This window comes from Leuresthes tenuis, unplaced genomic scaffold (assembly GCF_036924035.1).
Source record: "Leuresthes tenuis unplaced genomic scaffold, fLeuTen1.0.hap1 SCAF_10, whole genome shotgun sequence".
Lineage (NCBI taxonomy): Eukaryota > Metazoa > Chordata > Actinopteri > Atheriniformes > Atherinopsidae > Leuresthes > Leuresthes tenuis.
In genome coordinates this window covers 36921845-36939995 of record NW_027325364.1, presented here as the reverse complement: position 1 = coordinate 36939995, position 18151 = coordinate 36921845, and the positions used below count along the sequence as shown (strand labels likewise).

Sequence of the window (18151 nt, the reverse complement as noted above, 5' to 3'; positions counted from 1 at the left end):
ACCCTATGTGTATTGTGTGCATGGGAGCTAAGCACACTCACGCGGCGCTAGCAGACCCGCAGGTTTGTGCACATTGCTCCACCATGCCGGTGAAGATCCTGGAGAGGAGATTGAGAGTGGCTCTCTAGTGCGTCAGATACCGCTCAGGGGAGCCATGCTACCCATCAACAGCAAGCCCCGAGGGCCTGGGCGGACATGATGGAGAAGGTTAAGCCCATACCCCCACTGTTCGAAGGTGTCTTCTGGCGAGAAGAAGACGACGATGCAGATGATGAGATCAGTTCTGACATCCTCTAATTGGGTGACATGGAGGACAGAGAGGAGGACTCTACCTTCCCCACGCAATACAGACCCCTATATCAACCGAAGCAGCCGCTTCGGTAGATAACAATCTGTACAAGGTTTGCAAACGAGCCACGGCTAAATTGAATATCCGAATAAGCTGAATAAGCCAGTGGCTCAGGACACAGAGGGGGCAGCTAGGGACCTGTACGACGGAAAAGTTTGCATAGGGACCTTAGGGACAAGTCACAACTAAAGTTTGGGAAAGACAGAGTTGTCCCTACCAATATTTTTGATAACATTTTTTATTTTTTTTACATAATTCATTAAATATAATATTTTTCACAAACTCATTTGTAGTATTAAGCATTTGTAGAGAACTATTTTTCAGACGTGCAATCTCGTCGCAATGTTCAGTGTAACCTGCATGGCAACAAGGTTAGATATGCTGCCATTTGATTGGTTGAAGCTCAGCCCCTCTAGTCACCGCTCCCGACGAAGAGAGGCGCTGACCATTTCTTAATAACTTTTGAATTTACAACAGATTGAACAGATTGGGTCTAACATACAAGTTGATGGTTTAGAAGAGACTATTGCTGTTGTTAGCTCAGAGAGATCAACTGGGCAGAAGCCGTCTGAATACAAATCAGGTTCTAAAGATACTTCTAAAGCTGCTCTACTTGATGATACATCAGTGATAATAGAGGGAAGGATTCAATCTTCTCTCTGATAGAAACAATTTTATTGATGAAGAATCTCATTAAATCATCACTGCTGAGAGTTAAAGGAATACATGGCTCAACAGAGCTCGGACTCTTTGTCAGCCTGGCAACAGCGCTGAAAAGAAACCTGGGATTATTCTGGCTACAGCGCTGAAGAGAAACCTGGGATTGTTCTTATTATCTTCTATCAATGATGAATAATAAGCAGTTCTAGCTTTACGAAGGGCTTTCTTATACGTTATTAAACTATCTTTCCAGACTAATTGAGACTCTTCTAAATTAGAGGAACGCCACTGTCTCTCCAGCTTTCTTGCAGTCTGCTTTAACGCACGCAGCTGTGGATTATACCAAGGAGCCAACCTCTTCTGACTGATTACCTTCCTTTTCAGAGGGGCAACATTGTCCAGTGCTGTACGCATTGAAGCTATAGTGCTGTCAACAAGAGAGTCAAGTTCTACTGGAGTAAAATTTAGGTAGCCGTCCTCTGTCATATCTGCACATGGCAGTGAAGAAAAGGAGGATGAAATCAACTCTTTAAATCTGGTTACAGCATTCTCTGATAGACACCTTCTATGTATAAATTTCTTCTCAGAAGCCGTATAGTCAAGTAATGTAAATTCAAAAGTTATCAAAAAAATGGCCAGCTAAGACAGGGTTATGAGGGAACACTGTTAACTGTTCACTCTCAATGCCATAAGTCAGCACAAGATCAAGGGTATGATTAAGGCAGTGAGTAGGTTTGTGAACACTTTGAGAAAATCCAATATAGTCTAATATAGAATTAAAGTTAATATTCAGGCTGTCATTTCCAACATCTATATTAATATTAAAATCACCCACTACAATGACTTTATCTATACTCAGCACTAACTGTGATAAAAACTAAGAATTCAGACAGAAACTCAGAATAATCTTGCTGCAGCCAGGTTTCTGTAAGACAAAATATATCAATATGTTGATCACAAATCAAGTCATTCACTAAAGAGACTTGGAAAGGAGTTATCTAATATTCAGCAAACCACATTTAATAGTTTGGGGGATTTTTTCAGTTAAATTTTTTGTCTTAATTTTTTTTTTTAAGTTTGGCGACTCAGAAATAGAAAGCAGGTCCTGTCCCAGGTTGTGCTTGGCCTTGCTAGAGAACTCCTGACCCGAACTGAGGATATAATCAAGTGATGGAAGGAGCACTTTGAGGATGTCCTCACTCCAGCTATTATGTCCTCCATTGAGGAGTAGTCTCAGGACTTTGGGGAAGACTTGCCCATCACCTTGGCAGGTTGCTGAGGTAGTTAAAAAGCTTACCAGTGGTAAGGCACCAGGGATGGACGAGATTCCCCCTGAGATACTGAAGACTCTGGATTTTGTGGGGTTGTGTTGGCAAACATGCCTCTTCAATGCCGCACAGAGGTCTGTGACAACGCTTGTGGAGGGGCAGCTGCTGTGGTGGTTCTCTTCTTTAAAAAAAAAGGGGGGACCAGAGAGTATGCTCCAACGACAGGGGATTCACACTTCTAACCCTTTTCTGGAAAGTTTACTCCAGGGTGTTTGAGAGGAGGCTCCGACCGATTGTTGAACATAAGAATCAGGAGGCTATTTAGTCCCTGTATAAACAAAGCAAGAGCTGTCTCCACATTCTTGTGTCCACATTCCGTCAGGGCTGCCCCTTGTCACTGATCCTGTTGGGGTTTTCATTGACAAGATTTCATGGTGTAGTTGGCAAGAGGAGGGTGTCTGGTTCTGAAATCTCTGGGTTTCATCTCTGCGCACAATGGAGCGGTTTGCAGCTGAGCGTGAAGGGATGAGTCTGTGCCTAAATAGGAGGAGTTTAAGTATCAGAAGATCCTGTTCAAAAGGGATAGCAAGTTGGAGCGAGAGATAGGCAGATGGATTGGAGCTTCATCATTGGAGCCCTGTTCCAATCCATTGTGTTGAAGAGCTAAGTTTTCAATTTACAGTTGCATCTTCATTCCAAATCTCACCTATGATCACAAGATCTGGGTTATGACCGAAAGAATGAGGTTGCGGATTCAAGTGGCTGAAATTAGTTTCCCCCAGACTGTGGCTGGGCTCAGCCTTAGAGGTGCAGGTAAGAGCTCGACCATCCGTAGGTAGGGAGTTTGGGTTGGAGCCTAACCCAGTTGTCAATGGGCGAGAGGCGGGGTTCACCCTGGACAGGTCGCCAGTCCATCACAGGGTCACACAGAGACAAACAACCATGGAACCATCACTCCTAGGAATAATTTGGAGTCACCAGTTAACTTAACATGAATATTTTTGGATGGTAGGAGGAAGCCAGAGTACCCGGATAGAACCTACGCATACACGGAGAGAACATGAGAACATGCAAACAAAAAAGCCCCAACTGGGATTTGAACCCTCTCAACCTGGAACCCTCAAACTTTTAGGCGATGGTGTTAGCCACCACACCACCATGTAGGCCCCACCAAGAGACACCCTGGATATTTTTACACGATTCAAAATACAGGCCCTAGATCACTGTACTCCAAAGATAAGGTGTCTTAGGTTCTTTCAAGTTTTCAAAGAAGCTTCCTTCCATATAGTTGATTGACGGGAACTTTCAGGCATCTAAATTCTTCTGGGGTTATTCACTCCTTAAGAATTATTGAAGTTACATACTTCACTGACCTAAACAATGTTAATGCAGTTGTCACCTTATAGTAGTTCCACCTTTTCATGAAGTGAATTTGTTGCAGATGCGTGACTTTTTCTCTTCTCTGTACAGAATGTAGAGACATTACTGTCATCAACAGTAAGACTGCTGAGTATTGACCAAAGAACCTTCATCTCTTGTACCACGTGCTTGTGATAAGGTTGTTTATTCTCCTATACATGTATCTATTTTCATACATGATCCCTCATGAACTTTTCTAGCAATGTTCTGGTGACCCTCACAGACACCCAGAACCCTAGTAAAATCTCCAAAAGAACAGCAGGTGAGACAACATAGAAGCTAATATTCTAAGGCATTTACAGACAGTGAGGGAGTGGGCGTGAGGGCTGGTCAGAGTCGCTGCCTAATTCCTGTTTCTGTCGACATAAATGTTGTTTTCCACTCACTCTTTGCTTGTGTGGATACTTTCAGATGCACTCGTCAGCATATTAAATACGTTGATACCAGTACTTATCTGCTAAACCTCGTCTCCTTTTCTCAATATGTTGTAAAGAATCCAAAACAATTTTTTGAATCTCCAGCAGAAATCTCCCACTATGAAGCCCAAGAACTGCAGAAAATGTCTGCACATTCTCCAGAAATTCTCCAGAGTTCAGTGCTCTATTGTCTTCATCCTCCATTTAGAGTTTAGCCACAATAGGTAAAACTGGAGAACCCATCTGTGATGGCCGCACCTTTACATACATTATTTGACATTGTTAAAATACAAAAGTTCTATTTGTAGAAAGCACATTTTATTGAATTTTGTATGTTCAATTGTTTTAATTTCTTCTTATTTTACCGGTGCTGCAGGAGTCTGTTTAATTGCTGCTCGTCATTTGCCTTAAAAAATTGTATTTTCTTTGACTTATGAGTTGTGTTATCTTGTGTTTGATTAAAATTGGTTCAAAGTAACTGTTTAAACTAACTATTTTGTTTCTTTGTAAGATTATCTGTTAATATTATTTCCCCATGTGTCAGACTGGTTTGATCAGCCAGTATTTAAGCACCAGTTGTTTGTTGTGTGTTAGGTCAGTTGGATTCTGTTGAGCACTAAGTTTGGAGTTACTTTGTCATGTTAAGTTGCTATTATGACTTGAGTTTAGTTTTATTCTTTTGACCTCTGTGGAACACTGTTGATCATGGCATCCTTACTGACAGGCTTAGGGACCATGTTGGTATCTCAGGCAGGACCCTTGACTGGTTTGCCTCGTACCTCTCTGGCAGAACCTTCTCAGTAGCTGTTGGCCAGTTTATCTCTTCGTCCGCTCCCTTATCATGTGGAGTGCCCCAGGGCTAGGTTTTAGGTCCTATTTTATTTATTTTGTACATGTTGCCTCTTGGTGAAATCATAAGTCAGTTCCAGGGCATCTCTTATCACATGTACGCTGATGACATTCAGCTACAGTTTTCTTTTAACCCCAAAAGAATCAAAGAGTCTGAATGTGCTGCATGATTGTTTGTCAGCTATTAAGGTCTGGCTGTCCAACAATTTCCTTCAGTTAAATACCAGAAAAACTGAGGTTCTCATTATTGGGCCAGACAGTTGTATTTCTGCTGTGAAGGACTATGTTGGGTCAATATGCACCAATGTATGTTCCTCCCTGAGAAATTTGGGCATTATCTTTGACCAGCTTATGAGCTTTGACAAACACATTTATTCTTTGTCTCGCATTTGTTTCTTCCAACTCAGAAACATTGCCAAACTGAGAACCATGGTGTTGCAGGTCGAGCTAGAATTGATAATTCATGCATTTGTGTCATCTCGGCTGGACTACTGTAACTCCATATTCACATATCTCAGCAAGGCAGCTATTAAGCGTTTGCAGTTAGTGCAGAACGCTGCGGCCAGGCTGCTGACTAAATCTAGGCAGAGTTGCCTTATAACGCCTGTCCTGGCCTCGCGGCACTGGCTTCTGGTTAGTTTTAGGATTAATTTCAAAGTCTTGATTTTAACTTTTAGAGCGCTGCGTAGTCAGGCACCAGATTACGTGTCTGAACTTCTTTGCTCTCATGTCCCTAGCAGGTCTCTCAGGTCTGCCAACCTGGGTCTTCTGGTTGTGCCTCGAACCAGGTGCATAACCAGAGGAGACAGAGCCTTCCAGTCTGTCGCAACCAGGCTGTGGAATAGTCTTCCTCAGTATCTGAGAGACTTAGCTACTGTGGACATTTTTAAAAAAACATCTTAAAACATACCTGTTCAGGCTGGCTTTTAAGGAGTCGTAGTGTTATTTTGACTGTTTCTGTCTGTTGGTTTTGTCTTTGTATTTTTATTTTATTTGTGTGTGTACCTGTTTCATGATTTTAACTAGATACCTTGACGGTGCTATGTGAAGCACTTTTTTCCTCTGTGAAAAGTGCTATATAAATAAATTTACTTACTTACTTACTTACTCTTTTAAGGGCCCTGTGTAGTTTGTTGATGTTGTACATTTTTGGATAAATAAAACCCACTTTTTCTGGAAATGACCACTGAGTTGTTGTTTGTCTCTGTCTGGCCCTGTGATGGACTGGCGACCTGTGCAGGGTGTACCCCGCCTCTTGCCCAATGACTGCTGGGATAGGCTCCCGACTGGGTATAGAAAATGGATGGATGGAGTAATGTAAAGTAAAGGATGTAAAGTAGAGGTTGTTGGTGAAGTTGGGATGAAGTTGATTCTCAAGTTGAAGCATTACTACAGTTTCCACAGGTGTAGAAAGATACTACTGTCTTTCTGCATACAATGGTTTTATTTGAGACGGATTTCAGACTACGGACCTTGTTGACAAAATCTATCAAATTATATGGGATGGAAAATACTTCCAACTTCACATTGCATATAAAATGTGGAGATGAGATGATTAAGTATTTTAGGAGGACCAGGATGACAACAGATACTGGGGTGCTCATCTGGAACACAGACTAAACTAAAATTGCTACACTGACTCTGTTTACAAAAAAGGACAGAGCGGACTCAACTTTTTGAGGCAACTTCAGTTCTTCAATGTTTTCGATCAGATGAGTCTGGAGTAGAGTGCAATTTGAAGCACCATAAGAACCAGTGACTCCAAGAAACAGAAAAAAATGGATAAATAATGCTGAAATCAATTTCACCTGCTCTTGTGCAAATGGAACAGACAACAGTTGGAAATGAGAGGTAATTAGCAAGACAACCCCTACAAAAGAGTGGTTCTGCAGGTGGTGACCACAGACCATTTCTCTGTTGTAATCCTTTCTGTAATCCTTTCTTGGACTTTTTTTTTAATGAACCTGTTCACATAACACTTATGTTTGATACATGTACAGTATGCAGCACTTTTTCTCTACAAGAAAACACAGATGAGCATATCAATGGCATTGGTGGACTCTGTGTTTTGCCAAAGAACACTTTAAATGTGGTGGAGCTGTGGATGGAACCACTGACCTTCCTTTTTAGATTATAATCATTGTACTCTTCAGCATTGATTTCATCTGTCTGTAAAATAGCTTGTTGATCACTCTCAGTCCCCCTGTGTGGGGCTTAAATCTGGGTAAAAAATAAGGTCAGAAATAATCAACTAGTCTAAGTATCAGTTTGATGTTAACATAAACTGTGCTCCAACACAGCCGGTAGAATACGATGTAATGCCATCCCTCTATACTGAGTTAATTACTAGATTGTCCCCTTGAAGGTAGTAGTAGTTTGGTATTTAAGATTGAAAGATTTTTTTTTGATTGGCAGAAGACCACTGCACTTCATCAGCCCAAGTTCATTTAATATTATCTCAAATTACTGAAATGAAAGATGAACATAGATGCGAAATGTCAATATAACAGTTAGAATACCTATATAACAGTCTGAAATTAGAAACATGTTATGAGATCACTGTGATAATATAACAATATGAAACTCACTGCAGCCAACTTGTCAAAGCGAGCAAAGAGCTCATTGAGCAGTTTGACCAGCTCCTGGGCACTGCAAGATGATGACAGCTGGGTGAAGCCCACAATGTCTGCAAACAAAATGCTACATTACAAAAAGAGACACAAACAAGACAACACATTAGTACATCATGCTGCAGTAGTTTTGGTGTTTAAACACCATCCTTCTAACACATTTTTACTCATAAGGAACTAGAAAGAGATTCTCACCCCACCATTCACCCTCACTTGCAGTTTAACTGTAACTTTATAACTTTATAAAACCCTTGATATTGTAATCTCTCCTTTTTCTTACTACATTTTTCTCTCATCATTGTTATACATAGGTCAAAATACATTTATATATTAGTTGTGGTAAGTGAAATTACCATATGTAATGAGGAGGACCATGTATAAAAATAGTAAAACTGAAACGTATGAAAATTACTTTAAATTAGTCTGTAATCAGTGAGTAATAGAAGGGTAACGCAAATAAAAATGCAACTTTGTACCACACATTACGGGGGGTACCGTATTACCACTCTAATATTTTTACAATATTAGATTTCCAATCCAATTCTCAGTGTTGCTTCAAATTTCAGATTTCAATCCTGATTCTGAACAATTCTTAACTTAATAGAAAACAAGGAGCATTAACATATCTTTAACATCAGAGCAAAATACTGCAATGATTCAATGTTAATTCTAACCTATCTGTGTTCTACACCCTTTTGGTGCAGCACAAGTGCAGCTTGCTTTAACCGTTAGTGTTCTGTAAGCAGAATAGGGTTAGGGTTAGTCTCAGTATTGAGAATCAGGGAGGAATTCTGACAGGGAAGCTAAGCTAAGAGCTACTCAGATGGGGTCACAGAAGAGTGAAATTTCACAAAGTAAAATAATTTAAACCACAAAAATGTTATAGTAAACTAATGAAATGGTGATTTTTACAATGTGTCACTCTTACATCAGATAGCTGTTTGTCACCATTATTATAAGAGTAGCATGGCCTCTGTGTTTACTAAGAGCTGGCCCAGGATGTTCTCAACTGGCCCCTAATGACCTTGGCTGCATCTGCTTAGTCCAGCATGATATTGTCATAAAGCCAGGTGCAAGAGTCAAGCAGAGAATGCAACACGTGGCATGGGAGAAACCAAAAGATGCTGACCCAGCTGGGACATCTTAAAAGATGCATACCCACTGACCTACATGCACTACAAACACCTTCCCTACATCAAAATGGTTCAGCACAATGGATCTTACCTCAAATTATTGGCAAGTTGAGCTATCCCCAAGAGCATGCAGAGTAGCATCTTTTTGTAATGAGAATGGACTACTTGAATGAAGTGTTTTGCCCTCTGGATTATGTAATGCTCCAGCAACTTTTCATATGTTGATGGACTGTGCTGGCTGGCATGCACTGGGATACCTACCAAGTCAACATGGATAAGTAAGTGTCTCAGTTGCTGTATTGACTTGGTCAAGGTTTCAAAAGACTAATCTGAAACTGAAACCCACCAAGTCCTAGCTATTCCATAGTAGGTGGCCTGCTTGGGCCACACTGTCTCAGAGGACCCCACCAGCAAAGCCCAGAAAGAGTGCCCCCCCCTCACTTCAGTCTATTTACATAGTTCCATTTAAAAACACATTTCAAGTCAAGGGACTTTACAAAGAGAATAAACAAGTTTGATATAATCCAATCAATTGTAATCCAATAAGAATACAATTCAATCAGTTATGGTCCAATTAAAAAATAAAAATCATCAGCCCAAATCATAGTTGCATTCATAAAGCAATGACATACAGTATAACATATTTTTTTTAAAAAACTGGCTAAGGAAATCAACAGAGTGCATCAAATGTTTGGTTCAATTCAATCCTATCTTTGTCACAATCTGCATTTTGTTTCTGTCATGATCTGTGTTTTTGTTTAGTCTTTAGTTTACAGTTTAGCCTTGCCATGTTAAGCCACTTTTTTTCCTCAGTCTCTCCTGCCCTTCCATCAGCCTCACTCACATCACCTGCGCTCATTGTCATCAGCTTCACTCACTCACTAATCACCGTCCTCAGCATTTAGTCCCCCAGTTGGTTCATGTTCCTGGTCAGATCCTCACCGTCAACCAAGCCAAGTTACCATCGTTCATGTCTGCATCAGGTTTGTCCATGTCGTCCTTGTCTATGTCAGGTTTTCATAGTCACAGTCAGGTTTGTTTTGTCAGTTTTTTTCAGTCTCAGTTTAGGTATTTTGTATTCTGGCTCAGTCGCTTTTTGTTAGTTTGTTTGGAATAAATCAAGTTTTCTTTGGAATATCTGCATCTGGGTCCTTCAACCCCACGCCTCACACCTAGTTCTGACAGTCTTGAGAATGCATGGACTCCCTGAGACAGTAGAGAGGAAGAAGAGGAAAACCGGACTCCAAAGTTTTCAACAGAACTTGGTTATTAAGAGTTTCACAGGTGAGGAGATGAATTTCAAATTCTATCCTGGAATTCAAAGGTAGCCTATAAGGAGAAGCTTGACTCTTAAATCTGAATATGATCTCTTCTGCCAATTCTCATCAGAACACTTTCAAAAAGAATTTGGGATAACCCAATAATAAGGAATTGCTGTAATCAAATCGTAAAAGTAACAAACATAGACTAGCTATTTTCTTCATCACAAATAGACAGGATTTTTCTAATGATGGCCATTTTATGTAGCTGGAAAAAAGGCAGTCTTACAAACCAGTTATATGTGATTTAAAAGTCAAATACAGACTGTAAGAAGCTGACCTGTCTCGATCACACTGTAGTGATTGGCTGCAGTACAGGTCATAACCCCTCCCCCTTCGTGGTAATAGCCCACAGGTCTATGTTCAAAAATGTATTTTCTGATAATTCCCTGTCATAAAAGGGGCTTTGAAGACATGATTGGCATCTCTGATTGAAAGTAGCCCTCAGCTACCATACAACCGTAACTCTACCTGTTGCAACAGAGTTTAATTTGAGATCTGAACATCACCTCACTGATGGCCACATTCATTTCAAATACACAAAGGACTCCAAGGTAAGTTTTCCATCATCAATACTGTAAACATCCTATCAAAGTCATTTTGGTGATAATATGAAAATTTTACGGAATCATCAGACTAGGAATTTATTTTCAAGCTTGCACTGTACCATGTGGCCCAGTTAAAAAGATTCTGGCAATAACTCTATATTTTGTACATCTTTGTTCTTAAACTAAGACATAAGGATCTGTAGAGCAGCAGGATGGACCTCACTTTAAATTTAAGGTTTCCACTCCATCATTAACTAGAGCAGTTTTTTTTTTTTTTTTTTTTTTTTTTTTTTCTTTTTTCCACAATCAATTTTCTACATATGATTACAGAGGCTGTTTTCAGATTGTGACTTTATTGCCACGTGACTATTTGGAGGACTTGTGCCAGAAGCAGAATGGGTCCTCTCACAGTTATCCTGCATCTTGGGACTGGAGTATATTTCTGTAGTGGTTTGAATACAATAGTTAGTTTTTTTTTGTTTTTTATTATATACCATAAAGAATTGTGTATTGTCTGTGTATTGTTGTAATAATATGGCAGCCTGCTAAAAATTTTATATATATACATACAGGTTATTTCAATTATAAAAATAGTAATATGACATGAATTTAGTAACAACCTTAAAATAATGAGGTAGCATAGGATGATGATTCTGTAGCATTTTCTTTTCAAATCAAACTACTGTGAAGACAAAATAAAAGAAGACATAAAAGTCAAATTACCATTATCTATTGCTGAAATTCATCCTTTATGGTCAAAATTTGTTCAGGGTAAAGCTTAAGAAATTGAACATTTCTTGCGCCAAGAAATATCTGTAATATTTTCTATGCAATAACCAGGAGTCAGAGCTCCAAAGTCATGAAGTACCCGTTTCTGCATCTTTTCATGGGAATTTTAAAATAAACCAAACACCAAGAGGTGCAATGCCTACCTGGAATCGCGTGTGGTAATTTCCATGTAATAACCGTGAATCAGGGCTACAAAGGGATGAAGTACCTGTTCCTGTGTCATTTCATTGTAATTTAACAATCAAACAAGGAGACACAATTATTACCTGGAAACACCTGTAGCAGTTGACATGGAATAACCATGACTCAGGCCAATAAGTGATGTTTGTTTCATTTTATAGTAAATAAACAAAACATCTAGATCAATTATTTAGATCAAGTTTGGTCCCGTTCTCCAGATCATGTCTCCTATTGATCATGATCTAGCCACATTATAGATTTCCGGTTCTGTTAAAACGCAAAATAATTTTTATGAAATGACATGAAGTTAAATTCGACCATACTAAATACAATGATCTAATATATAGTTAAGAAGTAAAAAAAAGCAAGTTACCTGACATTTTCATGCCTGTACATGTACATTGTGTTGAACTGCTGCATCTCTTTCTGACTGGGCTCCTTCTTCATATCCTGAAGCATCTCATCTGCAATATGTTTAGGAAGAATGGAGAGCAGAAGACGTTCCTATGGAAAACAGATACACCCAGAGAACATTAGAAAAATGTACTGATAGTAATTAGGTGTCCCATCTATATTGAGCACTAATTCTGATGGACTAAAATCATGCCATCACTTATTTTTTATTTATTTATTTTTTAACTGAGCAAGATGCTCAGTTTTGCTCAATCTCAGGTGGATGTAGCCAATAGTGACTCATATATCATATATTAATAGGGCAGATAAAATTATAATATTAACTATGAATCTACAGAAATTTCCTATAGTGAAGTATTGAGCTGCCAAGAATGATTGTGCTTTTGTCTGTTTTTCTGGCTGCTCTGTTTTCAACAGCAGACTGATGGATTTGTCTCAGGTTTTTCTGAGAGCGCACAATTTCATCTGAATGTTCTGATGGGTTCTGGCACAGGACTAGCCACTGCACAAGTAAGAGAACACTATGTTTGATGACGTTTCACATATTCTGATACTGTCCCCAATCGAAAGCTCCAAAAGGTGTCCATGATAAATGCAAAGCACAGTATCTTGCCCAGAACAGGGTTTGGCACTAAAGGAACTCTTGGTGATGCAGTAGGTAACTTTTTTCTACACTTACTTAATTACTAAAACTTACTAATAATCACTTACGCTCCATGAATTGAAATGAAACTAATTTGAATCAATTAAATTACAACAATACTTTAATTAATTGCAAAGGCAAAATGTTTTGTTGTTTTTTTCCCATTAATAATTGTCACGCGTTTTGGCTCCCGAGAGGACACTAACACACGTTTTGGCTCCCAAAAGGACACTTTAACACATGTTTTGGCTCAAAAGAGCATGCATTTTTCAGCAATAGGACCAGTATGTTTCATAGTTAGGGATTTCATAGCCTTTTGTTTCCTCCTTGTAGAGCGATTCTTTGTTTATTTAACTTTTCATAGATTAGTGCATATGTGTCAAACTCATGGCCCGCGGGCCACATCCGGCCCGCCTTGTAATCATATCTGGCCCGCAAGATCATTTTACATTATCGTTATTCATGGCCCATCGATATGAAGCGCTGATAACACAATACTGCACAGAACTACAGATCCCATAATGCAACGCTTCAGCTGCCTTGCCGCGTACTTCTCGCGTCAATTAAGTCTAGCTATTACAAGATATCACGAAGATAGCCGTTAGCCGAAGATACCCCTCACGATGCCGAAGAGAAAAGTTGATTCTGAAAACAGAGCCTTTAATAACTGATGGGAAGCTGAGTATATGTTTAGTGACATTGCCGGTAAACCCGTGTGTCTCATTTGTGGAGCTAATGTGGCTGTAATTAAATAATTCAATATAAGACGGCACTTTGAGACAAAACACAAGGATAACCTGAAAGACCTGGATTCAGAGCAGAAGAAACAGAAAACAGAAGAGTTAAAGAAGAATCTGGCATTCCAGCAGACGTTTTTTACCCGTGCAAAATCACAAAGTGAAGCTGCTGTGAAAGCAAGTTTTATCGTGGCAGAGGAGATGGCCAAATCAGCGCGCCCTTTTATGGAGGGAGAATTTTTGAAGAGCTGCATGATCAAGGTGTTCGACGTGTTATGTCCAGACAAAAAGCAGATGCTGGCAAATATAAGTCTGAGTAGAAATACGGTTACTGATCGAATTTGTGAGATGGCCACTGATCTAAGAGCACAGTTGAGTGAAAGAAGCAAAGACTTTATTGCCTACTCTCTTGCTGTGGATGAAAGTACTGATATGACTGATACTGCACAACTGGCTATCTTCATCCGTGGAGTGGACTCCAATTTGCGCGTAATGGAGGAAGTAATGGACATTAAATCGATGCACGGGACAACGACTGGAAAAGACATTTTTGAAAACGTATGTCAAAGTGTAACCGACGTGAAACTGCCCCGGGACAAACAACTTGGGACTTACAACTGATGGAGCGCCGGCTATGTGCAGTGCAAAAAGTGGACTAGTGGGAAGGATGCGAGTGAAGATGCAGGAGGAGAACTGTACTGGTGAGTTAACAGCATATCACTGCATCATACACCAGGAAGCACTATGTGGCAAAGTCCTGAAGATGGACCACGTGATGAGCACTGTAACGCAAACCGTAAACTTTATCCGAGCTAAAGGGTTAAATCACCGGCAGTTTCGGTCCTTTATGCGGGAGATAGATTCAGAGTTTGCCGACATTCCTTATCATACAGAGGTGCGTTGGCTAAGTCGGGGGAAAGTTCTCAACAGAGTTTTTGAGCTCAGCAACGAAATCTGTCAGTTCATGGACAGTAAAGGAAAAGACTCCACCGTTTTGAGGGATGAAAAATGGAAGTGTGAGTTGGCGTTTCTGGCTGACATAACAGCTCATCTTAACGCCTTAAATCTGCAGCTCCAGGGACGTGACCGCATGATTACTAACATGTATGACGCAGTGAAGGCATTTCAAGTGAAGCTGCTTTTATGGGAGACACAAATGCAACAGTGCAACTTGCCTCACTTTCCCTGTTGCCAAGTAATGTTGAACCAAGTCAGCACAAATGTGTTCCCCAAAACGGACTTTGCCGACAAACTGAGCACACTACGCGCTGAGTTCGCACGGCGTTTTAGTGACTTTGAAGCACAAACAAAGAGTTTTGAGTTGCTTCGCAACCCATTTGCCGTCGATGTTGAAACTGCACCTGCAGAGATTCAGATGGAACTGATTGAGCTGCAGTGTAATGGGACACTGAAGGCAAAGTACGACACTGCAGGACCCACACAGTTCATTCACTCCATCCCTACATCAATGCCTCAGCTCCGTCTTCATGCGGCTCGAACCTTGTGCATGTTTGGGAGCACATATCTGTGTGAGAAGCTCTTCTCAGTGATGAAGATTAACAAAACAGCACACAGAAGTCGTCTCACTGATGAGCACCTGCTGTCCATCCTGAGAATCTCTACAACACAGGACTTTACACCAAACTTAAACGAACTTGTTGCCAAAAAAAGATGCCAGGTATCCGGCTGCGATCAGAGCATATAATCAGATCAGAGTCACAAGAGCAAAGAAAACTGAATGATTTAAATTGTTATTGCTGAAAAGCACACATTTTATGTATATTTCCAGGTTTTGTAGCATGTTCATATTTCTAACTTGTATAATTTCGACAGGAGATATTTTTAAGGAGAGCAAAATCTTTTGGGATATTTAAGTTTTTTTTTTTTTATATACATTGACATAGGAGCAAAGGAATTTGAATGTTATATTTAACAAGATATTTTTATGCAGAGCAAAAAATTAAATAGAAGTAATTTAAGGTTTAAGTTCGTTTCAGAATAATATTCCTGTCTGTTTTTATTCATATTTATGTTCCAAAAACATTTAGTTTTGGTGTGTTAAATAAATGTTTATCCTGTTCGACCCGCGACCTAAGGTGTGTTTTGAATTTTGGCCCCTTGTACAATTGAGTTTGACATCCCTGGATTAGTGCCTCCAGTTTTCAGGAGTGTTTCGATTTTATTTTGTATAAAATACTTTGTATAAGATACTTTTTTTGTTTTCCTCTTTTTAGTGGAGCGATTTATTTATTTTTTTTGTAGCCACGCTTCTTCCATTTTGGAAGAAGTGTATTAGAGTTAGGTTTCATAGCCTGCTTTGACTTCTCAGTCTTGGAGTATCAAGCCGGTTTCCCTCAATAAAGGCTATTTATTGAAGAACCTGAACCCTGCATCTGCGTCCTAAGTTCCAGACTGGGTGTGACATTACACACTGGCCAGTATGGAGGAAGCAGGGTCCGAGAAGCTAACCGTGGCTCTTACGTCACAGGGAGCATGCCTCTCCCATCAGGAGGAGCAGATTGCTGCGCTAGGCCAGGGATTTAAATGCCTCGGCCATAGCCAAGAAGACTTCAAGGCTATTGTTACTGCCCAGATGGGGTGGCAGGAACACCATGGCTCTCTACGACGTCTTCCTGAAGGGGCTGGCTGCCCCTGTTCAAGAGTGGCTGCTGCCTCTGGATCTGTCTCCAGAACTGGACTCCCTCATCGCTCTCACTGTCCGAACAGATAACCAACTTTGGGAATTCAAGGCTCTCCAGGAAGGACAACAGCAGTTGCCAAACCACCCACAGCACATCCCCTGGTCTGTTCCCTGCCAATCATCGTCAGATCAGCACCGCCTTTCTCCTCCTGCTGGATGTGAGGCGCCTATGCATTTGGGCAGGACCAAGCTCACTCAGACGGAACGACAATGCCGTCTCAAGGAGGAACCGTGCTTCTACTGCGGGGAACCCGTACACCTTGTAGCCGCCTGTCCGGTCAAGGCAGCTCAGGTGAAGAACCGATCTACAGCTTCAGGTTCTGCTCCACGTAGTTTGACCTCCATCAAAAAAACACACAATACCAAAAGCAATTGAATTGGATATTTTATTGACTCTGGGGCTGATGAAAGCTTAATGGACTGGGAGATAGCCAAAAGACTGGGGTTGAAGACCGAGGCTCTTTCACAACCCATCAAGGTTAGCGCCTTGAATGGTACCACTATTCATTATTACGCACACCACAGCACCTGCAGCTCTTACCTTAGACAACCACACTGAACTGATGAACTTTTACCTGTTTCACTCACCTGCATGCACACTGATACTGGGACATCCGTGGCTCGCCAGCCAAAACCCCCACATAGACTTGCCCACAGGCAAAATCCTGGGGTGGGAGACAGACTGTGAGAAGAAGTGCCTGTGAGACAAGTCTCATGGACAGGCTACCATGTTAATAAACACTGTTTCTGCTCACCCTGTTACAGAGTCCCAGCACCCAGATCTGACCCTTGTACCCACCTGCTACCACCACCTCAAGGAGGTTTTTAACAAAGTCAAGGCCATGTCACCTCCACAGCTTCGACCAAATGATTGTGCCATCAAGCTCATCCCCAGCTCCACCAATCCCAAGGGGCGCCTGCACTCAGTGTCAAGGCCCGAACGACAAGCCATGAAGGACTAAATCGAGCCGTCACTGAAAGCAGGGTTCATCCGCCTGTCTTTGTCACCTGCTGGAGCTGCATTCTTCTTTGTAAGCAAATAGGATGGGTCCTTAAGACCATGTATTGATTACAGCCCCCTCAATGATATTACTATAAAGAATCCCTGTCCACTCCCTTTAGTGTCGTATGTGTTTCATCAGCTACAGCAGGCCACAGTACTCGCTAAGCTTGATTTATGCAACGCTTACCATCTTGTTCGGATTGGGGAGAGGGATGAGTGGAACACTGGGTTTAATACTCCCAGCGGTCACTATGAGTATCTGGTCATGCCTTTTGGTCTCACGGATGCTCCTGCCGTCTTCCAGGCCATGATCAATGACATGATCAGAGAATTTCTCGACCAGTTTATCAACATTTACCTAGACGACATATTCATTCACTCACCGGACCTAGACACTCACAAACACCATATCCAACTCCTTCCTGGGCTTCATCGTGCAATGCCCAGGAGTCGGTGCAGATGGATCCGGCTAAAGTGAGCACTGTGGTCGAATGGCCGACGCCAGATAGCCACAAGGGGGTTCAGCAGTTCTTGGGGTTTGCCAACTTTTACAGGAGGTTTATCAGAGGCTTTAGCGCAATAGCTACTCCCCTCCACACGCTGACCTCTCCCCTGGTTCGATTCAACTGGGTTCCAGAGGCATTCCAGACCCTCAAGCGCCGCGTCACCTCTGAGCCCATCCTCACTCTGCCAGATCCACAGTATCAATTCATGGTGGAGGTTGACACATCTAATGAGTGGATCAGAGCAGTCTTATCTCAGAGGTGGATGGCAAGATGCACCCCTGCGCCTTTCTGTCCCGGTGACTGAGTTGTGCGGAAAGTAACTATGACGTTGGCAACCGGGAGCTGCTGACAGTCAAGATTGCCTTGGAAGAGTGGAGACACTGGCTGGAGGGGTCACAGCATTCGTTCATAGTGTGGACAGACCACAAGCCAAGAGACTAAATTCACGCCAGGCGGGCATTGTTTTTTAACTGTTCTTGCTTCCCGTTGTCTTACACGCCAGGTCCCAGAATGACAAACCAGATGCTCTGTCACACTGTCACACTACGACCCTGAGCCTGTCGCCAATGAACCAGAACCCATCCTTC

The 18151-nt window shown here is 41.3% G+C and overlaps 1 protein-coding gene and 1 pseudogene across 2 annotated transcripts in view; one reads left to right on the top strand and one right to left on the bottom strand.

The window, feature by feature from the left end:
- Positions 1-18151, bottom strand: part of adcy3a (adenylate cyclase 3a) — a 118884-nt gene that overhangs the window by 75119 nt on the left and 25614 nt on the right. For both annotated transcript variants that reach the window (XM_072395036.1, XM_072395037.1), the window contains exons 4-5: positions 11934-12064; positions 7550-7661 (exon numbers count right to left, since the gene is read on the bottom strand). In XM_072395036.1, coding sequence (XP_072251137.1) covers positions 7550-7661; positions 11934-12064 — 243 coding nt within the window. The remainder of the gene's footprint in view (positions 1-7549; positions 7662-11933; positions 12065-18151) is intronic.
- Positions 13556-15059, top strand: LOC140315788 (general transcription factor II-I repeat domain-containing protein 2-like; annotated as a pseudogene).